Source organism: Monomorium pharaonis, chromosome 4, assembly GCF_013373865.1.
Source record: "Monomorium pharaonis isolate MP-MQ-018 chromosome 4, ASM1337386v2, whole genome shotgun sequence".
Taxonomy (NCBI): Eukaryota; Metazoa; Arthropoda; class Insecta; order Hymenoptera; family Formicidae; genus Monomorium; species Monomorium pharaonis.
In genome coordinates, this window is record NC_050470.1 from 29,764,963 (window position 1) to 29,789,737 (window position 24,775).

The following is a 24,775-nucleotide window of genomic DNA, read 5'->3' on the forward strand; positions in this document are numbered from 1 at the left end:
TCCAAACACAACCTACATGTGCAATTATTTATTAATGCTATAATTATAATACTTTATACGGGATATGAATATTTGTAATAAATTTACAAATTCTGAAATTATAATATTTTTGTAAAAATTATATGTTGTTTAACATTTTTTCCCGCGCAAAATGTGATAAATTTATTTTAAAATAATTTTAAATAATTTTAAATAATAAAAAATAATTAGTAACTAATACGTTTTATACTAGCTGAGTCATACTGTTTTTCTTCTTGTATAAAAGCCTTGAAATGACGAAGTCATGCTCATACTAGTGAATGAGTTAGAACTGTCAGGCGGAACTAAAAAATCATGTCTCGCACAACGATAATATTACTTGCTGTATTGGCAATATTTGCTACAGGTAATTACATATTTAATAACACTACATAATAGTATATTATTAACAATTTTCGTATTTTATTTTAAAATAAATAATAAATATAATAATAATAAAAATCTTTTTTCTTGTCGAAATTTTTTATTAAATGGCTTATTAAGCTTAAATCTATTTATAATATATGTAAAAATTTTATTAGAGAGTCAGTATTTTTTTCTCTAACACGATGCACTGTAACAATATACGAAACTTGATCGTTTTTAGACATGCTTGCAACAGAACTTGAATGTACTCGTGAAAATGAAGAGTATCAATGTGGATCGGCCTGTCAAACAACTTGTAGAAATTTGGGTCAAAATTGTTCTATAGTAAACATTGTAAGTGCATAAATAAATTATTTTTTAAACTGATTAATTTGTAAGACTTTAAAAAATTAATTTATTTTAGTCTTTCTATTATTAATTAATATGATTACTTTTATTGATTTTTTTAGAAATGTAATGATGCTTGTTATTGCAAGGAAGGATACGCAAGAATCACTGACGATAATAGCCCATGTATCCCTATAAAAAATTGTGAAAGTTTAGAGGCTAACTAAATTATTGTGTTTTGATTATCTATTTTTTATTGCCAGTAATAATTCTTATTATTATTTCCAATAAATTTTAACTAAATATAAACATTTATATCTGTAAAATGTAGAAATAATTTTATGATGTACTATATAATAGTACATGTATAAATATATTTTATGTCAAAATATTTAAAAAATTCGGTAATTTATTTCTTAGGTATCTATTATTTTGCAATTTTTATCTGAAAGACACAGTAATTGTTATACAACTTAATAATACAAAACATGTATTAATATCTGATATAACATATGTTTTTCATTTTATTACATTTATCTCAAAAATATCATTTTTGCATGTAAAATATTTCAGATAAATTGCATTGTATATATACAGATAAAGCAACCATCTTTATAATAGTAGACTAAGATATGATATAATAAGTTTGGTCAACATTATATAAATGCTAATAAAATATTAATAGAATTGCGAAAATGCTTGTCACTCTGCCAACAAGAATACGCAAATTAATGACGACAACGTGTACATTACTACCATAGTGACCTCAAAAATCCGGATTGTGGTAGAAGAATAGTTTATGTATAAAAAAATCTTTAATTTTTTTATCTCAAAGTTTCAATTATTTTTATTTGTATTTATTGCAGCTTATAGGTTTTATATTGCTTGAAAAGTATTACATAAACATATGTATTATATTAAGAATATTTATGTCTTTGCTATTATTTCTTTATTACTTTTATATTTTAAATAATTTCTCTTGTAAAACAAATAGATATACATATATAAGAAGATTAAGTAATATTTAAAATATAAAATAGTAATAAAGAAATAATAGCAATATTATGTAAATATTTGTAGAAAGTATTTTTTGTTTGTAAATTATATGAATAATTATTTATCTTTTCAATATGTTATGTGTGTATATATATATATATATATATATATATATATATATATCGATAATTTTATAAGATAAACGATCCTGCAGCACTTGATCGTCTAGGTATAAGAGGCAAGTGAATGTGAATACATTTTCCGCGCATCTTGCTCGGTGCACCGAGCGTAGATTCGAATGAAGCTATTCTTCCGGAATATTGCTCGCTAACAAGATAATAATGTTCTCACTCAGAATACACACGACGGAAGTCGGAAACCCCGCCCGCCTTTCGACGGGATCGGCTTCGCGTTTGCCTTAAGCCGCTTTCCGGATTAGCAAAGCTTCTCCACAGTCGTTGTCCAGTTACTGGCGGCCCGGGATACGCCGAACGAACGTAACCAGCTTGACGTTCGAACGCACAATCGCGTAAGTCAAACAATTCGACCGGTGTTCCGAAGAGGTGCTCCAATATTTGGCCCCGTAATGTAATCCAGAAGTCGAGAGAGGACGACGTTTAGAGTATCCGGTAGCTCTTCTACGTTCAGGCTTGTATTCCTGTCAAATATCGTGACGTAGTTTGGAAATTTTCGACGCGATTCCTTGTATTTAGCTATTAAAATTCCTCGGACAGCGTGGCGATTACGAAACCGTCGCTTACGCAAACACGATTTGTGCGCTCTGTCGATCGCATTAACGCCGCGGGCAATCCGCGAACGATACACGATGCGGGAAATGTGGAGGTACACATGGTCTAAAAAATCTGCGTACATTCGATGCTAATGATAAAGGGAAAAAAGTAATTTAGAACGTTTGACGGTTCTCTCATCTCTTTATAACGCTCCTATTAGTTTTCCAGAATTCAGTTTTGGAATTATGTTATGATGAAAAACTCAGTCTCATATTCCGAATTATTTCGATTTTTCCTTGTACATGCGCACACATCTTTAAATTTTTATATTACATTTTTTATTATATTATTTTCTATACGCTAATATGGTGACAATTACTGCAGTCTGCTGCCCTCAGTTTTAACAATCGATAAACACGAATAATCCCATGAGTTATTTACAAAAGTTAAAGAAAATATAGAAATTTTGTAATGTCTGCACACGTTTTTTTTTATAGATGTATATTGAAAAACTAAATGTAACTTTTGTGAGTAAGTGTAGCTCGAGTGAAACGCACACGTGGTGAATCCAGCTCGAGTTTCGCATGCCGCACGTGCGACGATCGAAACCCTCTCGTGCCGGGAGAGCAAGAGAAAGCAAGAGGGGCAGATCCGTTGACGTACACCAAGAGAGCAAGGAGAGATGGACGCCAGTGCCTGAGGGGTTGCTCGAGTTCCTGCCGGCATTTGTTTAATTGGGAACTGACATGGTCGCCATGGCCACCCCTCTCGATCGACCATTTACCCGTCCACATGAAATCTCTTCGAAATTCACGAGCTGCACGTAGAAGCCGCTCGCAGAATGCAAACATTTATCTATAGTCTCTTCGTACCGCGCGAAATTGCAAGAAATTTAGAAAGAATTTCAGAAAGAGAAGAAAAAAGGAAAGATATCTTAAAATAATTGCAAAATACAATTTTGTTTTTTTTTTCTTTTCTCTCGAGGCATTTAAATATAACTTAACATACAGCTGAATTTTCGAAATCGTAGTTTGTGAAGTTTCAGAGAAGTGTACCTTCATGCAATATTACGAGCTTATAGCCCTTTGTTAGTTTACGTGTCGTGCAAGCTGCTATCGTGAAGGCCGACCACGAGGGGTGGGATTGTGAAATTTTCTCTAACCAAACATGGCCGCCAGATCAACCCTCCACAAAGCGACGTCGATGCGAAACTCCCGCTGCCCTGCCGGAGGTCCCGTTGCAAGGAAACGAGGGTTGAATTCGAAATGGTGCTTAGAGTACACGTTACGTACTGGCACGTATATTATTATCGTGAATTTATTTCCGTTTGATTACTGATTCTCGCTGTAAAAAACTAACGCTAACTACTTGCGAGCGCAAAAGAATTAGCTCAATGAGTATTTCCATTGCACAAGGCATGGAAATTCTCTTCGTAAATGTCATGAGCAATGTCGACAGACACAAAAAATATGATTGACTAAATATCACACGTTGGAAAATAGAGCGACTTTTTGAAATTTTCTCCGGCATCTTCATTACGATTTTCTTGAAATTTTGGATTGTAAATACATTTTACTCAGGTTCGATCGGCGTGATGATCTGACAAAATGTAAATACTGTTCTTTGTATGAATATTCAATTAACAGACAATAGCTGTGCAAACTGTATGTTTGTTTGTACAGGCTGAAGATTAACTGCAATTATCGAAGACATATTCTAATAATTTTCATTTCTCGAGAGGTGGGGAAATATCTTCGGTAACAAGATTATGTCGCAGAACAATTATGTCATGTTTCTCGTGCATTTATCTCGTGTTTCTTTGTAGCTTATAACTGAGTTAATATTAACTGAGCGATTATATAAATTTAAACAAGTTGTCTAAAAAAAAACTGTATTATTCATGCATCCGGTTGTTATTTTGGTAACTGAAGGACAAAGCGATGTGACTCACGAAGCATATCTTTCAGATATATCGTGTTTTATCGTAATTAAAGCGATATTAGATAGCTGTTTATCTAGCACTGGGCCGTTTACGTAACACTGGAAGTTTCGCAATATTAGTCTAGACATAAAAATTGACCGAAAAGAGGAAGAAATTTCTATTTTCGCAAGTGGCTCATTATCGCTCTTTCCTCTTTCTCTCGGGATTCTCTGCTCTGTTGTTGGCATCTTTCTGAACTAAACGTTTATTCCCTATATCGGTAAATTGATTGGAAAAATAATTGGATTCCTCAAGTGTTCTGAATAGGCAGACGATCATTAAAATATCCGCGGAGTGAAGCAGGTTTTTTTCTACCACAAAAACGCGCACGTTTCTCGTGGTAGAAAAAGAATGTATATGCTTCTTAAAAAAACCTGTTCTAGTCTAGATGCAAGAATAAATTAGAAATAAATATCGCAAAATTAGGCAATAACGATTAATAATTAATAATTGTGTTTGCTTTCGCACGGCGCTATCTGTATTTGGATCACAAAATGCTACGATAAAATTAATAAATTATAATAATGAATAAATAATAATATAAATTCTAGCATTATATGATTTTGTGTGTATGTGTTATGCGATATAGAATAAATGGCCGATTATGTAACACTATTTAAGAATATTTTTTTACGTCTTATACAGATAATTTTTTTAGGAACTTAATTGACTTGTCAACTTGTATAACTGCTCAATAATTTAGATAACGGCAATTTTTCTTTTCTCTTTTTTCAATGATGCCATTGGAATAAATCCTACTGCTCGCGACGCGATCGCGATCTTGGAAATGGTGGCACATGACATTTACACCGCGCCTACATTATCGCCGTGAGACACGCGACGCATTGCGCCACACGCGCGGCGAATAATTCACCCTGGCCTCGTACATCTTCAGGACTTTATCTTGGGGAAAAGGGTGAGCACATTCCGAACGTCACGTTGTTCCAGCCGGCAACGTGAATACCAAACAGCAGGCTGCACGTAACTCAGTAAACGCGGAGTTACGTACTGGCGTTCGAACAGGTGATAAAGAAGGCAAATATCATGGAATATCCTGAAAAATGGAAGAAGACTGCAATACGGGGAGAAGAAAGGGGAGGGGGACAGTATTATTCTCGATGGCAGAAGTCGTCGAGAGTCTGGATCTATATAGAGACTATGCTCAAGCATTGAAGTCGCGCACTGTAGCACGGGTTGACGCGCGTCTAAGGCGAGCGAGGCGGAAATCCTCGTCGAGCTTGACGTAATCCTGACATTATTGTCTCAATGTCGGTTCAGACTGTCGAATAATCCCGGGATCCCCGCGTCCTTGTCTCCCGGTGGGACGCGATAACACCCGAGAATGGCGCACGGCCCGGTAAGGGTTAACAGCGCCCGTTCCGGTTTTCAATGGCCGATCGACGGAATTTAAATGCGTCCGTCGCTCGTCCGTGTGCGTAGTTGTGCGCATATAAATCCGCGTATTCCGGACAGCCCGGATCGCGAAACAGGGGATTAAAAAGCGCGCGCTGCCGAAAACATCTCTCCTCCGTTGCGCGGCCTGTTCAAGTGACACCCTTCTCTGCACAAACGCAAACATGTGCGACTAGTCTGGAGTGGAACTAGTCTCTCTTTGTACATATTTGTACACGTGAACGCGGATTCGACAGTCGTCTAAATATTTAGTTATTAATAAATTTATTTTATTTTAATATATAATATAGTAACACATTAAATTACTAATATATATACATTTAAAAAATTAAGAGATAATTGTCGCAGAATTGTACAAGAAAATTTACTTCTGTAAAAATATCTGTATTTTTCGTTAGAATGTACGTTGTGATGTTGATATAACGTATGCTGCACGATAAAAATAATCCGTCGGAGAATTTGATTATCTAACATAATAAATCATAATACAAAGGAGATTTATTTCCATGAAGAAAGGACTCGAACTTCTCGTTAGAAGACACGTGTTGACGTTTGTATGATCGAAAACAGATTAGTTTAATGAAGTCTCCGCGCGCTGCAGCGACGGAACGACCCGTTGGAAAAGTTGATTATCTAACATAAATCATACTACGAGAAAACGATGTATTTCCCCGTGGAGAAAGGAACTTCTCGAACTTCTCGTTAGGAAAATTGGTGTCGATGTGTTCTAACGCAAATTAGACAAAGTTCCACGTGCGCTCGTCACGGAGTTACACGCCGCACGATGAAATGACCCGCCGGGAGATCGTTAATTATCTAGATCCAGTAGACGTAACGTGTATCTCGAGCTGGCGGACGACTCTCCGGAGAAACGGCCGTTCGAAAGAAACTCAAGCGTCGTTCGGAAGATGGATCGGCCGACCGGTTGGCCCCGAGCCGATAACACGTGCCTTTGCTCACGGCATTATTGGGGCCGGAATGAATCACGCATCTCGATTTAATCGTATTAACGGTAAATGCTTCGAGGATCCCTCGAGGCCCGTGGACGCTCTAGACCGGTTCGGCGCAAATATCAGCTGGCGATATTATTTACTTCGCGCGAGAAACGCCCGGCAGTCGTGACGACGACGTCGCGAGTGATAACGAAGGCGTAATTATCGTGTTGATTATCGCGCGACAGGAATATTTCACGCCTCACCGGCGTGATTCATCTTCTCCTTGTTATTGTCGCAATTTGCTACACTTCAGCAGCGCGGCTGATAATTTTGCCGTTGCATTCGAAATACGATACGTCCCAAATATGTATATAGGTATATGTATATATGTATATAGGTATGGCTTTAAATTGCAAATTGTTCGACAAATTTGGAATCACCGTTTGTTCCGCAGTGTATAATTCCCGTCTTTGACTTGCCTGCCGGCATAAATTTGACATAAATTTGCATGAATGATGTACGAAACGTCTCTGACGCACGCGGAGATAATTATCGTTTCGTTTTTCTTAATTGTTTTCTAGCAACGATAATAAAAAATAGCTCGGTAAATCACTAAGATAGTCTACACGACAGACGTTTCGACATGACTTGTTAAATAAAACGAATTTTTCTCTCGCGCTTTTAAATTTCTGCAAGAGAAAAGGTAGATATTCGCGTCATCAGTCAAGGTTCAAGTACATAGGAAGGAAGGTAGAGGGAACGGCTTCGGGATGCATGCCAAATTGTTTCTTGAAAGCTCGAGCGGTATTTGCATGCTTAGCAAGCAGCGGATTTAAAATTTCCGACGTTAGCATTAAATAGAATTGAGAGATAGAAAAAGAGAAAAAGAGAGAATCGGCAAACACATCAAAGATTTGAATTTCCATGTCTATGGACACAGCTGAGAGTGGGGAATGTTCGTGGCAATGCGAAACGAAAATAATGACTATATACGAACGTGAAATTAAAACGTCGACTACGAGGGAAGAGAAACGCGCTTCTGAAAATTGGCTTTGACGTATACGCGGACAATAGCGCGGGCGTATAAAAAATTAAATACCAATAAGCGATTCTTTTTTTCATTGTTCAAAAAAGTCACGTGCCCGGAAAAAAAAGCCAGTCGCGAACAATACGCGCTTTGCCGTGCGGGCGTATAGGATAACATCACCGGTATAATTAAACTACCACCTTTAATGAGGGTAATACGAAGCGCAGAAGGGAGAAAGGGAACGAGAGAAAGTCAAAGTATACAATTGAACCAACCACTGTTTGGCGAGGCTCGAACCTATCGAATAACTCGCTGCGCGCGTGTCCCGAGTGGATTTCAACTGAAGGGGGAAAAATATCTCCTGTAAGTTTAGGCGACGCCTGAACTACCCCTGCCTAGCCGGCCCGTATTATTTCTATCTGCGTTTTCGTTGCGAGAGAAGTACGCAAATAAATTTACTTATTGTTGATTTTTAGAAATTACGTGCAAACAGAAATTCGCATCGTAATTTATATCCTCTGCATATTTACAGCTACAACCGAGTACGTGAATAATCTATTCAAGAACAGCCAATCACAGCCAATCGTCGTGCGCCGCGTGAATATACATGTCGTTTGAGAAAAAGTAATTTTTGAATTTAATAGGGCAATGATAACGCCCCGTGGGCATTCGTGCGTAGGGTGAAGAAAAAAAGTATCTCGCGCGGATATACACGTAGCTCGAATTTAGGTAGCGGCCCCCATACACGCACACACATACACACATTGTGTACTATCTTCCCCCGCGTTTTTGTTGTAATCTCCCGAGGGATGTATGAACGCACGTACGGCTCGGCGTATATATTGAGTGACCCTTGTCGGAATACGCTCGCAATATATGCCCAGGAGTTTACAATTTCCGGAGTTTATAAGTCCTTTCCCTCTTTCCACTATACTCTTACTATTATGCCACATTCTATGATGCATTCTGCGTGACTTAATAAAAGGATATTTACGAGGCAAGAACGTGTAAACAAATCTCTTCTCTCTAACTCTATTTTTCTCTTCGTTTTGTGCCATTATTATAAAGATATACTGTTAAGCTCGTAGCGTCAAATTATATTCAACTTGAGTCATTTTTTACTAATCCATAACTCACCATTGCTCCTTAATATATTATTAATTTTGAATAAAAAACGTGAAGGTAAATAAAATAAATCAACGACATATTGAATAGGTATTTGCTCAATATTAATAATAGGTCTAGTTACAATATGTCATTAATTATATCTTCATTGATTTAATCAAATTAACCAAATATTGAGTAGAAACAATGACGACTCAATGAAATTAACAGTATACTTTTATAGTACTTTTATAAATATTCTGCATAGATTACGCGATAAATTCTTTTCCAACCTTTTCATCTGAGTATTCATTGAATTGATTGAAATAATTAGTCTACGAAATTAAAGCACTATTATTTTATTATTTTAGTTTGATTTTCCGCAGCATGAATTATACCGACCCAAGCGAAAATATCGCGACGACAAGACTCGTCTTGCTCTATAAAATTACCTTTCCGACATTAGTGACAGTCGAAGTGTTCCCAAGTACCAAAAATTGGCGGATCTTTACGTGATCGGAATTTGGGGGTATCACCTGTGGTCGACAGAGGCGACTACAGTGACGCTAACTAACGTCATGTAATCAAGTAAGCAGTTTAACCGAACGATCCGGTTAGGACGACTTAGCCCTCCGTATCGACGAGGCGTCACTAATTGGTTTACAGATCTCCCGAGCCGAAGTCGGTGCTCAAAGGTCTCTCTAGTTAGCTACGTCTCCACGATCCACCCGCCTACCGTTCCAATTCGCCCTTCGCAAATGCTTAATTAATACCTCCGCATCCCGCCGCCATATCTATATCTCCGATCAATAATTTTTGCAAGGCACGCGGGAACAAAATTACGTGAGTTTTAAAGTCAAACAATCCTTTTTTTTTTAATTATTCCGCATTCTTTAATTTGCTCTCGTGAAATTCAGAAAAGATGAGAATGAAGAGATAGAATCGTGCGATGTCTCGTATGTCCTTGAACGAGATATTTTCCGCGCATGTCCCATCAACGAGACGATTTACACAGAGACTGAAATGAAAAATTATATCTGACACGTTCTATTCTTTCAACGTGTCAAACACCTCGGTATCTGAAACGTTTTTCTCGCGGCTTACTCTCTCCGTGACGTCCGGCGTACGTGACAAACTGTAGATACCGCAAAAATGAAAAAGTGATACGTGAAAATATTTTTAGACGTCGCAATAAGATATCATTTTACTTGTTGCACGCCGCAAGTGCACGCTGCACCTACGGATACACTATACCGTATTGTATTTCGGATCTGCTGGAATCTCTGTCAGGATTAAGGAGTGCAACGCAGACATTCGAGAACTTGAGAGCTAAACGTCAGATCATTCTTCCACGAAATGAAAAATGTCGTCCGCATGCAAAACAAATTGCGCGGCAGCTCTCGTGGCGTTTCATTACCCCTCCGCAACCAGGGGGGTGACTGTCTAAACTCGGGCTTTTCCCCGCCCCGAGAAATTTAATTCTAGACGAGAATGCCTGACGTCCTTTAATATCACGGTCACGACGAGTATGACGCACCGTCACCTGCGGTCGGTCCTTTAAAAATGATTAACTCGCTAAAAGAACGACGGTTTCAGCCGCACCGATGCCGATGAAAAATGGAAGTCGCCTGCTCTCAGAACGAGACAAAGGAGCCATTAACTCTCCCTCGTGCTAACGATGACCGTGGACTTTTTCCATAATACTACAATACTTTGACGCGAATTCCTTGTATCGAATAAACAAAGTAGGCAAACTTTCCAACGAGTAATCATATCCGTGTAGTACAATACACCAAGTTATTTTATGTATGCGGCATTTCCCTCGTTACGTTAATGAAAAGAAATTTATCAACTTTTCATCTGAAACTTTTTGTCTCTGACATAATATTAATTCACTAAGTGAGATGAAAATAACTAAAAATTAAGATAAATTTACCAATATTTTTGCACATATGGGTACAATTAATAATCGTAAGTCCGGCTGCACAAACGTTTTAAATTTCATAAACTTAATAATTTGCTATCCGCACACTTTTAATAAATTAAGATTCTACTCCCTATAAGAAAAAGAAAGAAAATATATTCAGACTTTAAAATAGAATGACGAGAAAGAATCAACTTATTATCCTAATGCTTCTGTTATTGGATGTTCAATTTTATTGATCTTTAATTGAAGTACGATTGAATGCGCTTATGGTTAAAAGAGATAATGCGAAATCGTTATATTGACAACGGATGATTTATCACGCTAACGAATATCTATTAATATTCTCTTTTGTTACGGCTGACGAGACACGCAAGATCAATGTGGCATTATTCATAATCCTCACATCAAATATGCTCGTTAACAGTTCATTGAATAAAACTGATGATTGTAAACGGATCGAAGGTCGAAATCTTTAAAATGGAGAGAACTACCTGTTGGCACAGACTCTCCGTCAAGCGCGAGCTTCGATTCCTTTTGAAGACTCTTATTTCAAGGACCTTCGTTACTGAGTTCTTATCGAGATTTCAAGCTTACATAAGCTGCGCTCTCGAGAAAATGAAACTAATAATTTCACAATACGCGGAAGAAAGTATTAAACGTATTCTTGGAAATTATTGGTTTTCTTTAATGACATTCTACGACAAGTTAAAATATTAATTTTAATTGTAATTTTTACTGTAGTGAATTATAACAACATTTAAAATTAATGATGCATGTGTAATACGACCATGTTATTTTTTGTATTTGTAATCTGTATACACTTTTTGTTTTGGTTTTTAATATTGAAAATATTCTATGTTACCTTTCAGTTAATTTTGACCTTTCTCTTTTTCTCTTTCTCTCTCTCTCTCTCTCTCTCTCTCTCTCTCTCTCTCTCTCTTTCTCTTCGTTTTCTTATTCTTTGTTCAATAACAAAGCCGACGCAATTTTCGAGATATCGCCTAACGAGTGGCTGATGCCCAATTAGGCGTTGAAGTTTCTTTCGAAGTTCGTGCCAGAAGCGCAAATCCTGAAACCAGAAGCTTCCTCTCGTTCCGCCTGACACACGAAGCATCAGCTATTCGAGCTTTTACCCTCCGCCGTCCAGCGCGGCTTAATGAAAACCGTGATTGAAGCTGGTGCACGGATGCCGATCGATCCGCCACGTATCACGAGAAGGGTGTCCGAGAGCCAATCACTGGGAACCGTCAAAGGGACGATAATTTTTTTTCTTTGTCCCCCTTTTGTCCGATGGGATTCATGAGTTGACTTTGTGCAGATCGTACTACTAGTCGTGCCGCTGTATGTTTGCTGTGTGCCCGAACTATTAGGGTGACCAGAATGCAATAATAATAATGTTGCTGATCTTTGTAGGAAGAAAATAAATTCCTTTTTTATTATTAAATTGGCACACATGTAGATCAATGTTAGGGGGACGAATTTCTCCGTTTACTCCAATTTGTTAACTTTATTAAAGCGCGCGTGAAATTGAATTCGGGATGTCGCGCAATCTTTTCTCATTGAATTAATTCACGGTATAATTCATAATAATATTTTTCATTTTCGATTATTTTGAGAGTTTTTTTCAACTTGCATCTACCCATCAATCATACGATTATTAAATGAATTTTACTCTATTAAGTACTCTATAAAAGAAATCGATAACGAAAAGATCTTGCCCGATATCTCTTGTACGATAAAATTTTTACTGTGCGAGAACTACTATAGTTCAAAGGCACACGTCTAAGTCGAATATTTTATTTATTTTTAACATGATGCAATTTTGATGCGTGCGGCGATATGGAGGAGCTTTGTGTTCTCCGCGCGCGGACACATTCTACTTTCCTTCTTTCTCTCATCGTATATCCCGATCTTGGGGCTCGGTACTAAATTAAATTGACCGACACTTTGCAGCTAGATAGGCATCGGCTTTTGTTTACTCCGGGATACCGGGTATTGATCTCCGACGTCTTCAGGGAGAAGGGCTCCCGATTCCGACGAATGACGGATAATTTCTCCTTTTTCCCTGTCGCGGAAAACTGAACGCCGGTTCGTGAAACGGGCCGGATACTCCTCGGAGACCTCGCGTCGTTTCTCCTCCTACGTTTTATTAACTCTCGGTCGATTAGTCGACCTCGAAGCACCCCACCTTCGGTCGACCGTTTGGGATTTGCCGTCGAATCGTTCTCTTCTTTATACGTCCGTAATTGCAGATCTGCGCGCGAAACATCGTCTCGCGAGTAAATAGCAAATTTTTCTCAGAAAAGTAATAATTCAAGAGTAATAATAATATCTAAATGATTATCGTGTACGTAAAATATGTTTATTTATTTATTTACAGTGACATTTTTATTAGAATGTAAAAATATAATGAAAAACATTTTTACAACAAATAAATGTGAACGATTCTATTAATCTTAATTAAATTCTGACTAATATTTTTACAGTTTGTTTTTTTACATAACAAAAAAGTATAAAATACTGCCTTATCTATAGTAACAAAGATCACTCGCGAAAATATCTAACAAAGAAGTGATTAATGCTTATCATCTTACGAGCAGGTACAATAACGATGTCTATATAATATTATTTAAGCGATCTACTTCGACTAATTGCTAGTGACATTTGTTCTATCTAAGTTTGCAGCAGGAGAGCAACGCCAGCCAACGTCCATTTGGCCGGTTTGTCCTTGGTTTTTAAATTAAATGTCCATACATATGTCGGGCCACGCGTACGTGTTTTGTACACCGGGCACTCGTACATGTTCCTCAAATCCTGTTTGTCCTGCGTGATCGCGCGTACATTAATCACCGGCATCGCCGGATATAATTCCTTGGGCCTGGAATCGACGATGATTCCTGTTTGGATGTCCCATCGTGCGCCTTCCATAAATATTCCGTGGACGTAGGCTCCGTCCCTCGGCGCTGACCTAACGCGAACAAATCGGGAAGGAAGTCACTCGTCGGCTCGGTATACAAGACGAATCGAGTTAACGGGCGATAACTATTCTACCCTCGCGACCACGTGGATTATTACCCGCGAAAACTTCAACTTCCGTCCAATCATTCTTCCTACTCACGTGAATTCCTCCTTGTTCTTCTTGGTCACGTCGCACTGGAGGCACATTTTATCGAGCGGCAACTCGTGCCTCCTAGCTGTCGATTGCATGATGGCGGTGAGTAGCGATTGGGGATTGAAAAACCCGGCGAGCCACACCGATGCCGGTAACTGGAAGAGAATTAATTGTTTTATTACGTTAGCTCTGTCATAAGAACGTGCCGTCGTCGTCGTATACTTTTTGTGTATACACACAACGAAATCCGTCGACCACGTTTCTAGCTCTCTGATCCTCAGCAGCAGGTCGACGAACCAACCGGTTAGACCCAATAAAGACGGATAAGCTCTGTTAGCCCACACCGGCGGTACTTGATCGAAGAACAACGCGTTCTCCAGATCCTCCATGTCCGACGTTATGGTGAGCTCGCCCTTCAGGCCCAGATCTAACTCCCGTAGCGATCGTTTAATCTCAGTTGTTAGGAAATTCATCCTCTCGCATTCTTGAAAGGCGACAATCACGTACGGTGTCCGTTCCTCCACTTTTCCCATGATTTCCGTCATGTTGAACTCTTCGGGTAACTTCTCTATTATCTCGTCTAATACTTGCTTCACCTGAAATGAATACAGCACACGTGAGTCGTGTCCATAATACACCTGTACGCAAAGAAGTACATAATAATACCTTCTCCTCTCGGGTAACGGTTTGTCCTCCGGAGCTGCCAGTGTCACGCGGTTGCATTTCAAAGACCGTTCGGAATAAATTCTCAGCCGTCATCGTTAGAAAGCCGATTTCCGCGTTTGGATGTAGTCCGTACAAATACGGCGATTCCGGTGGTATGGCTTCGTCAATGTATGTATGATAACCGACTAGATCTGTGTTAGGCGGCGCGGGAAAACCTGAAATGCAAAATGGCGATAGTATTCATGACTCTCTTAATAATAATATATTATCCTTCATTAATATTAAACAGCCTATTAATTCACCTGGTGCCAGTTGCAATTCTCCGTCGATCAAATCAGGTTGCATTAATTCTTCAAGATAGGATACACAAAGTCTCCTGTCCCAGTCATCCGTTATGTGACCGCCATACATAATTTCTCCGAAAAGATATCTTTTAAAACATATTGATTATTATAAATTCGTTTTCATTATAAACGATAGCTTTGTTTTAAAGTTAAATTTAACTTTGCCCAACTTTTTGATACTCTTTATTTAATTTACTTATCTTATTTATTTAATTTATTTACCTTACTTATTATCTTGATTAATAATATTATAATATTAGTATATATTAACCTTAAATCTTCCCAAGGAACTTTTGAACTTGCTTCCAAATAATTATAAAGTACGCTGACGCTGATGTTCAGATCTCCCACATTGAAGGGATATATTTTATTCCAACCCTGGGGTCCGAATTTACGACGTTCCGCAACGACTGCGTGGAAGTAGCATAAAGAGAATAAAATCGCTTTGAACTCGGCTTCTTTAGAGCACATTTCTAAAGTCTCTTGAGTGAAATTGTCCAGAGCTTTATGCAAATTAGCTTGCATGCCAGTAGGTGGTTCGTTTGTAATTTTAATCGATGATTCTAGAATACCCTAAAAATAATTGTGAAACAATGTGGAATATCAAAAAGTAAATATTAATAAAATTTATTGAAATTAAGATTTCTTTTATTACGTTTAAATAATCAATTAAAATTTACAGTTTAATTTCATAAAATTAAATTTCATAAAATATGACTAAAATTGTTTACTCGTATATTATCTTTATTTTTAAAATGTAAGATGGACATATAAGAATATTCTTACTTGAGGTATTATATGACCGGCTGGCGTGCTAGCCGGTTCTGCGCTCATAAACATTCTGTAATCGGAATGAGAACCTTCCGCGGCCGTCTCCAATTTCTTCTCCAGCAGTGGAAGCCACTTTTTAACTAAATGTATATTTTGCAACACCACCCAGTGACCATTTTTGGCTGCTACGTCTATAGCCTGTTCAGCCACTGTTTCTTGCCCTTGGCCAAGAGACACATTATGGAAATTTTGATTATCTGACGTAAAACCAAGGCGACGACCTAGATCTTCCACATCCTGAATAAAAAAACAATTTCTTTTTTTACTTTTTCTTTTTTATCTTTGTTTCTTAGCATTTTGTAAAATAAATTTAACAAATAATTTTTATTAACTTTTAAATGAATTCAAGATATTAACTATTGAAAAAACTTTTCGTTGTTTATAAGGAAAATGACAAAAGGAAATATTTCATGATCACCTTCAATGGATTTACCCCCGGCGACAGGATAAAGAAAATGGGAGTGCTTGGGCTAGTCTCTTCGAAAGATTTCGCGAACTCCACCGTTCTCGCCTCAATGTATCTCGCACCAAGCTTCTCCTCGATAAACGTCGCGATGGCATACGTCATCCTGTCCGGTCTCAGAGCTCTCAGCATGCACAGACGTTGTATGGCCGTCTTATTTTTCCACTCTTGAGGAAACTTTTCGCGCTCCGGGCATTCGCACTCTACGAACTTCTTCCAGCGTTTGGCGGAACTCTCGATGTCCCGATCCAAATTCCTTCGAACAAGCGGAATAAGTGAGTAGCTAAAGCGCGACAGCGGGACAATAGTTTCTCATCGTGCTCTCACCGAAACTCCTCCCTCGTAGCGAGACTTCTTATGCCACCCCAGCTAGTGTTGGTGAGGAAATCGACCGGCGAGGTGACGTGCGGCGTTATAGGGAATCTCAGGAGAAAGTCCAGCTCGCTAGCCGTGACTTCGTTTCTCACCAACAAGATTTGAAAGGCCATCTGCGAGGCGAAGATCAACTTGTCGCACTCAAAAAGCCCCCTGCTGGTGTACATGAAGACCGAGTATGTGATGCACTCGATCAGATTCTGCACTCTTCCCGCAACGTCGGGCGCGGGATCGGCCTTTAAGATTGCCTTCTGAAAGACCACGCTGAAGGCCTTTAGCGAAAATTGGTAAATAGGATTGATTGTATTCAGATCATTCAGAATGAAGTATAGCAATGAGGCTCTCGCTGCAGCTGGCCGATATAATTCTCGTGCCGCGTCGATTTGCCGGCTGGTGCCGCGAGCTTCCGTAACTTTAGACTCGATCTCCGCGGCAGTACGCTTAGTGGTCTCTAAGTTCTCCACGAGAGATGTGTCTTCAAGGACATTGCTGCCGGCTGATGACAGTCTAAAAAAATTGTAATGGTAATGAAATTTATAATTATATATATAGCACATATTTACTGCTTTGTGTGTGACGAATAAAGCGTAGTTTATATCTACGTGTATAAATTTATAAATCTTGAATTGCAATGATAATCTTGTACCTCGAGAGAAGTGAGTCTTCGAGACTGTTGAGAGTAATCTTGAAGTCATTCTGTTGCCTGGTAAGCTCCGCCTTCAGTTCCTCTAAATCTGGTCTCTCCGCCTTAACCACTTCCGCGAGCAATTGATCTTCCAAGCCGTCTCTCGTCACCGTAAAATTAATCAGCGTGGTCTGCGCTTGCATTTCCGGCTTGTAATGGGGATTAGCCAGTTTCGTGTGCAATAGCAATCTGAACATGGAATTGTATTCCACCTCCTTATCGCCAATCTTAATGGCTCGACCCTTTTTGATTAAATTTCGACCTAGCAAAGGATCCAGAACGGGATCTACAGTCTCACCAATGTTCTCCAGCAGAACTGTAGATCCATTCGCTAATGATAACTCAATCACTTCCAAGTAACCACGTTGACCTAATCTGATCACTTTCAGTTCGTCTCCGTACTTTTCCTTGATCCACTTTATACCCTGAAGCTGTAAAAAAATTTTTATTTAATTTAATTTGGCTTTATAAGTATATAATTTTTTACTATACCTGTGGATCTATCATTAGCGGCCAACGATCCGAGTTGGTTAGTATTGTAGCGTTCTCTGTCGACATCCGATCATTCGGCAATCCCTCGTTATTCCATTTGGCGATTTGCGTGTCGTCCGTTAGCAGCGAGAGAGGATCTAGACCTTCGGTAATTGGTATTGTCGGGTCCATGGTGCGTATAAACGGCAGCCATTGCTTATTTAGCAAATCCTGTCGAAATTGTTTTGTGAAACAACCCACGTAGGATATGAAAGCCGTCACCAATAGTACATCACCGGGTAACGTCGATGCTTGCTGCATCAGGCTATAAGTATTTCCAATGTTTTTCTTGGTAATTTTTATATAATGTAACAACGTATTATGTATCGTAAAAAATGCTCACTTGGCCACTGAATCGGCCCAACGAACGTTTTCGGACGCCAGACCGCCAACTAATCTGTTTGCTAACGCGATCGTTGAGTTGGTGGCGTCGGCTTCTTGTTGGCATTTCAATTTCTCGGATGTCGCTTGCTCAAAGTCCGCCGTTAATTTCGCCAGCTGTTCTTCCAAGGACTAAGAAAAAAATATTAGTCATTTAAATTTTTTTAATATTAACGAAATATTATGCACAAAATAATGTATGTGTTATGCAGCTTTTTAACCTTTGAGGCTTCAGATACAAAGTAATCTAATCTGATATTGATATTTACTTACAGCTACTTTTCGTTTGATACCGCTAAGCTTGTCTTGAGCTGCAGCCAGCTCCGCGTTTGCATGTGCGAGTGCCTTACGTTTTGGTTCTACGTCGCAAAAGACTTCGTAGAATTTGATAATATTGATCACCCAGGCGCATAAACCTGCTGCGGCGGCTGATTTTGATCTTACAAACTCAGGCTCGAATTCGGAATCCTTGAGATACGGCTGTATAGCTTTAATCACCTCGGGATGTATATTCTCTTTGTCATAATTGATTAAGGAATCCAGAAAGGTATCTACCTTCGCCATCACGATCTTTACGGAAAAAGAATGAAGAATATAACTTTGACGACGTTTGTGAAGCTGGCACGACATTCAATTAATATTATATAAAAAATAACTACAATTCTAGTAGCACTTTCCATAGTTCTCGAGTTTTTTTATAAAAATAAAAAAATAGAAATAAAAAAAAATTCTGCAATCCTTATATAAAAAATATAAAAGTGAAAAAATGTGCTAATTAGCACGACACCTTTCCTCTAAAGTACAAGACACTAAATATGATCATTTCTCATAGCAGTTCCAGACAGTACTGCTATAGTTCTACCATTATGTGTAATAACAAAAAAAATTTTAACGATTTCCTTCTTTTCTACACTTTTAATATTAAACTTGGATAAAATGTGTCGTGCTAAGTATTTACGATAATTCTAGCAACAATTCTTGGTAATACTTAAAGTGAAAAAAAAAAGTAATTGATTCAACAACATTTTTTGTTGCGGGCTGGCAATAAAAGATATATTTAATACAACAATATATGGATGGTATTGCAATATAAATACATAGTTCAATCAACATCATTGCACTTGTATTAACAGCAAATATTGTTATAAGTATATCTTTTGTTGGCAGCCCGGAACTAAACGTTTTATTAAATCAATTTTTTTTCTCATTATCAGTATATACAGTTCTATGCTTTTCAATGATTTTTAAACAGAGTTCCGATAATTAAACATTTTTTAAATAATTTTTTTATACCCGAAATCAGCACGACACTCGAGTGTCGTGCTTGAATAGTTATGATAATATCTATCGGCAAAAGCTATGATAATATCTATCGGCAAAGTTAGCACATTTTTATTTTTTCCATATAAGGACTGCAGAACTCTTTTTTATTTTTATAAAGAACTCGAGAACTATGGAAAGTGCTACTAAAACGGTAATTAATTTTTTTTATATCAATAGTATGTCATGCCAGCTTCATCCACGTCTTTTGTCGCTTGTTGCTCGGATAGAATCACGAGAAGGATTTCTTCTCGAATTGTTTCAATCGATTTGACAATACCTTGGCAGCTTTCCAACTGCGATCTTTAGGTACTTTGCCAGCTGGTGCCAAAAGGACCATGACTGCAGCAGTGACGTTTGTTACAGCGCCAGGAGGCGAGCCGAATGATTTTAATTCCGTGAGATTCGCCTTGTTCAGAGTATTTAGAGCTTCTTGCGCGGCCAGCAAAGCAGGCTCGGCTTTCATTAAGTCTGCCTCGCAGTCTTTTTGCTTCTTCGAAACTTCCTCGGCAATCACGGCTACTTTGGATTCCTCCTCATCCGCTAAATTAAATATTTTTTTTCAATTAAGGTGAATACACTCATACATATATATATATACACAGAATTATGTAAAATTTTTTAGTATTATATCGCATCAGTAATACAAACCTATCGCCTTTTCTTTTTGGACTTTCTCCGTCTCGACGCCAACTATAGCAATTAAAGTGTCTGCAGCTTCGTTCTTCTGCTGCAGTTCTACCTCTTGTACAGCTAACTTCTTTTTTAACTTATCCACTTGTACTGCCGTTGATCGTAACTTGTCCAAACCGTTTTCCAATCTAACCACTTTAGCACGTAGTTCGGAAGTTTTTGTTTTTAACAACCTAGCATATAAGCTTATTTGCTCCAGGAAAGACTTCGGAGTTGTATAATTGTAACGACGTTCGCTGCTCAGATACTGGCGGCTAGCTATATTTACACTGGTGTGTGCATGGGCCATAAATTTGGCAGCTGATTCTCTATTTAAAAAAAGTGTTTCTTATCTCAAGTCATATATTTTATATAATATACTATCTTTTTATGTTAATATAATTATGTAACCTGTAAGTTTCTGGCAACTCTCCCAGTTCCTGCAAAAATCTTTTCGACACAGACATTAAAGCCTCTTGAGGCCACTCGTGAAACCAGTTTATCATTGTGGAGTTTATAATTGCCGGAAACTTTCTAGATCTGACCCGCAGTGTCGAACCGACGGGAGAAAAACATAATACTATTCTGAGTTGTCGACGAACGCGATCGATGAAGAACTTCCAGCAATTTTCGCGTGTGTCCAGCATACCGGCGCCTTTCACCTCGTTACGAACCCCTATTAAATTTTAATAATATATATTAATGCTCTTATTTATCTTTTTTTATGCACTGCATAATAATGACTTTAGCAAATAGCAATATTGATAAAAAAAATAATACTAATACATAGCAATTATGAGAAAACTTGAAAGATATGAAATTAAATTGTAAAAACATTTTTATCAAGATAATACGATTATGCAATTATTTTATCTATTTTTATGTGTTTAGCGTTGTAATTAAAATTGCTTTTCAAACCTGCTATTATATTCTCCATCTCGTCCTCGGCGAATAAATCGGGAACTTCTCCTGATGCGAGCATGTCATTAATAAGTACTAGAAATTCCTCGTTTGGTACTTGCGCGTCTGTCATCAGGAACATGATACCCAAATTCTTTAAGCCGGCTTTCGAATACAAGCCGGCGAGTTCCAATTTAAAATCGGTTACGCCGTAGCCCTTCTTCAACTGAATTTGGAAGACCTCTAGTGAACTTATAAAGGCTGCTAATCGCGAAAGGCTCTGCTTACCAGAGCCACCCACACCTACTAAGAGCGCACTGCCTCTGGGCGATTCTAGAATCCTATTTATGCGACATACGTGCATCATAGCGTCCTCGAAAAGCACTAAATTCATGGCCGCTACCAAATCGTTGTAGCTGACCATTGCTTCTGACAACAGCCGATGTAAAGTCGTCCAGTCCTTGATGGGCATGTATTTCGGTTCTCCGACGCCTCCTAAATATTGTACAATCTTTTTAGTAAATTCCGAAAAATTATATACCTTGTAAAGAATTATATTATACAATAAAAAAACATGTATGGGTAATTAGAACTTAAGAAATTAAAATCAGGCATTAATAACTTTGTAAAAATTGTTATTAGAGCAACAGAAAATTAAAACAATGAGAAAATAGGAACCTGCAAAATGGCAATAAATATTGGGCTTTTCCAGAATCGCGCCCTCGTCCACCTCTTCCACATTCTTTTTCAAGATATCGAGTTGCAGTTTCAAAAAGGTTTCGATGTCTTTCTCATCCGTTAGCTTATCTCCGTAGACACGTTGAGTTTCGTGCATCCAAAGTCTAATTAAATCCACCGAGGACTGTAAGCACTCATTGCCGCTAAACAATAGACCTTGAAAGCAATTAGAAAGCTCGCGAAGATTGAAGATATAATGAAATTTCACGGCTGTCGGTAGAAACATTTGAGCACAGCGGTGATGCAGTTGAATACTTGCTTGCACGATATTGGGACATAATTCGGTGACACTTATTGGAAACCTGATAATATTATTAATTAATATTATTACAATAATTGAATAATTTTCAACAAATACATTATTCAGTGAATGATTTAAAGTTATTGTTAATATGTATTTAGTATGTATATAAAATATTATTTCAAATTATTACCTGTGTTCTACATTCGCGAAATGTTGCGACAAAATGGAGGAGTATATTGTCGTCAAAGAATCAACGTTCGGAAAACTGACAGCGAATACAGCGAAATGTCTCTGCAATCTCGGATTAATCGTAAATGATCCGGCAGTCGGATTCATGCAACTGACGTATTGGCAATTGTGAATATCCTTCAAAGTTAATTTAGTTCGATCGTACCAATGACCGTAATCTAAGTGTTGCCTAATCAACGTGTGAGGCTGAACTGTGCCGTACGCGTCCACTTCCGGCATATTCATGTCGTCAATGAAATACACCAAAGTCTTGTTTCCCGGCGGACCGTAATTTCTACCCGCTTTCTTCTCCAGCGACTTCTCCAGGATCTTCTGCAGCATCTCGGACGAGGTGTAGAAGTTGAACGGTACATTGGAGACCGCATAATTTTCAGAAAGCTGAAGAAGTTTATCGGCGATCAGAACAGTCTTACCGCAACCAGCCGTGCCGACCAGCATTATCGGATGCTTTTCTGGCATCAACAAGTCGAGAAAGTATTTTATTCTGATAGACTCCGCCGTGTAGACTAGAACGGCTTGCAACGATATCTCCGGATCCAACTCAAACTTTGGGAGACGTTCCGTCCAAGGAACGAAACTCTTCGTCTCATTGTCGATGTAATAATCAAAAACCGTTCCCTGAGGGGGAAATTTCACTTGCTTGAATTCGTTGGTCCACCATTTAGTGAACTCTACTCGGTAATCCACAGTTTGATCCTGAAACATGGAGGAACCAAAGGCCCAAACGGCGGCGAACACGAAATAGAGTTCGTAATGCTCCTTGTGAAAGTCGCCGGCCGTCAGCTCTGGTTTTAAAAGACAATGGAGAAGCTGACATAACATCTCAACGTGCGCCATATCAGGTATTGGCGTTATCTTCTTGAATCTTGTTCGTAAAGTTTCAAGACAAGTGGGGATGTATTTATCGAAGAGCATGACTAAATTCGACTTTTCGCTTGGTAAAGATCGTTTCTCGACCCAGCTAGTCACGTACGGATTCCATCCTAAATCCTGCGGGTTTATGTACAGGATACCGGCACGCGAAACCGTGGCAGGTGTGGCAGTTCTCAGGTTCGATATCTCGAAGAGTAATCTCATGGCCGGCGTAAGGGCTATTCGTTCGTTGCTGGCCAATGTCAGAACTTTGTTATCATCCATAACGGTATTCAGCGACTCGATCCACATCGGATCGATGTCGCCGTCCAGGACGATCCATTTTGGATTTTCGCCGCCCAGGTTGGCCTGCTCTCTCATTATCGACGAGAAGAGCCCGTCTTTCCATTCCCGCGTTGCTGGATTGATTATACCGAAGAGCTCGTCGTTGGTCACAGCCTTAGGATTAAGATCGTTGTATACCGGCTTTCTCTTCATGTTATGATAAGTCTTGAACAACGTTTTCCAAACTTGGGTCTTTCCGGAACCGGCTGTACCCACGATAAAGACGGAGTGCCTCACCTCTAATAGTTCTTCGAGCTGCACGACTTTGAGAATGAAACCGTCTTCCGGTTGCAGACTTAGATCGGCGGCCGCTTGCTTGACCATCTTCTCGAACTCAACGTCTCTCTTCCTAGGAACATCCAATGCTGGGAATAAATCGGCTATCAGACCCATGAAGACCGGCAGATCATCCGACACCACTTTGGGAATATTGAAATCCCTCAGAGCTCTCATTAGTACCTGTTCTTCTGGTCTGCCAGGGTCGCCTCTTTTTAAGCTACCAGCAACTACCAAGACCGACTTTATCGCTCTCAAACCCCAGTCATAGTGATCCTGTTTGGATAACAGCTCCTTGCACAACGTGTATAACGTGATAAACTTTCTTGCGAGTACCCTTGCATCCTGAAATCCCTCCGCTACTAACATTATTTCGCATATTAACTCGAAATCAGGCACGACCATGGCGCAAGGACGGAAAAGCGCCTTCAAATTCTCCGGCAATTCTGTACGGCCGGCATAACCGGGATTCATGGTGATGAATATGCCAACGGTCGGCTCGAGAGCTATCGTCTCGCCCATGAAGTTGAACTTTTCTTTCTTATCCCTGATGGCGTCTTGAATTGATTTCACTTGCACGGCGACCACCGAAAGTACCTCGACGGTAATCCTGTTGAATTCGTCGAAGCAACCCCACGCGCCGGTCTGCGCCAGCCCCTTGTATATGTTACCACAGGACTTGTAGTCCATCTGCTCGGAGCAATTGAACACGTACACCATTATGCCAAGAGCCCTGCCAAGATCTTTTGTGGTCTCGGTTTTTCCGGTCCCGGCCGGTCCGGCTGGACCACCGCCCATAATGAGATGCAGAGATTGCGTCAGAGTTATGTAGCATCTGTCCGTTAGCGGCGTTATGACCAATCTGAAAATAAACAAATGTAGAAGTATACTATACCGACAACATTAAAACAAAATAATTAACTAACAGAATAAATATTAAATATT

At 38.9% G+C, this 24,775-nt stretch overlaps 2 protein-coding genes across 2 annotated transcripts in view; one reads left to right on the forward strand and one right to left on the reverse strand.

The window, feature by feature from the left end:
• Nucleotides 1-254: 254 nt before the first annotated feature.
• On the forward strand, nucleotides 255-990 carry LOC105832323 (inducible metalloproteinase inhibitor protein). The gene is made up of 3 exons (XM_012673152.3): nucleotides 255-385; nucleotides 626-738; nucleotides 855-990. Exons 1-3 carry the CDS (start codon nucleotides 334-336, stop codon nucleotides 957-959), a joined length of 270 nt encoding a protein of 89 aa, XP_012528606.1. The 5' UTR covers nucleotides 255-333; the 3' UTR covers nucleotides 960-990.
• A 949-nt stretch (nucleotides 991-1,939) lies between these two features.
• LOC105832319 (dynein beta chain, ciliary) overlaps nucleotides 1,940-24,775 on the reverse strand; it is a 38,997-nt gene continuing 16,161 nt past the window's right edge. The window contains exons 19-37 of the mRNA XM_036286485.1: nucleotides 22,299-24,692; nucleotides 21,805-22,166; nucleotides 21,145-21,621; nucleotides 20,638-20,902; nucleotides 20,206-20,555; nucleotides 19,835-20,097; nucleotides 18,508-18,804; nucleotides 18,197-18,366; nucleotides 17,815-18,118; nucleotides 17,284-17,753; nucleotides 16,590-17,144; nucleotides 16,218-16,518; nucleotides 15,755-16,036; nucleotides 15,240-15,541; nucleotides 14,927-15,054; nucleotides 14,625-14,839; nucleotides 14,198-14,554; nucleotides 13,965-14,113; nucleotides 1,940-13,814 (exon numbers count right to left, since the gene is read on the reverse strand). Coding sequence (XP_036142378.1) covers nucleotides 13,520-13,814; nucleotides 13,965-14,113; nucleotides 14,198-14,554; nucleotides 14,625-14,839; nucleotides 14,927-15,054; nucleotides 15,240-15,541; nucleotides 15,755-16,036; nucleotides 16,218-16,518; nucleotides 16,590-17,144; nucleotides 17,284-17,753; nucleotides 17,815-18,118; nucleotides 18,197-18,366; nucleotides 18,508-18,804; nucleotides 19,835-20,097; nucleotides 20,206-20,555; nucleotides 20,638-20,902; nucleotides 21,145-21,621; nucleotides 21,805-22,166; nucleotides 22,299-24,692 — 7,936 coding nt within the window. The 3' untranslated portion in view covers nucleotides 1,940-13,519. The remainder of the gene's footprint in view (nucleotides 13,815-13,964; nucleotides 14,114-14,197; nucleotides 14,555-14,624; nucleotides 14,840-14,926; nucleotides 15,055-15,239; nucleotides 15,542-15,754; nucleotides 16,037-16,217; nucleotides 16,519-16,589; nucleotides 17,145-17,283; nucleotides 17,754-17,814; nucleotides 18,119-18,196; nucleotides 18,367-18,507; nucleotides 18,805-19,834; nucleotides 20,098-20,205; nucleotides 20,556-20,637; nucleotides 20,903-21,144; nucleotides 21,622-21,804; nucleotides 22,167-22,298; nucleotides 24,693-24,775) is intronic.

What these genes read in the sequence shown, in the direction of transcription:
- LOC105832323 (XM_012673152.3), top strand. Translation starts at nt 334, where the DNA reads ATGTCTCGCACAACGATAATATTACTTGCTGTATTGGCAATATTTGCT. An exon ending in ATTGGCAATATTTGCTACAG is followed by an intron (nt 386 to 625) that starts GTAATTACATAT and finishes GATCGTTTTTAG; the next exon opens with ACATGCTTGCAACAGAACTT. An exon ending in ATTGTTCTATAGTAAACATT is followed by an intron (nt 739 to 854) that starts GTAAGTGCATAA and finishes TGATTTTTTTAG; the next exon opens with AAATGTAATGATGCTTGTTA.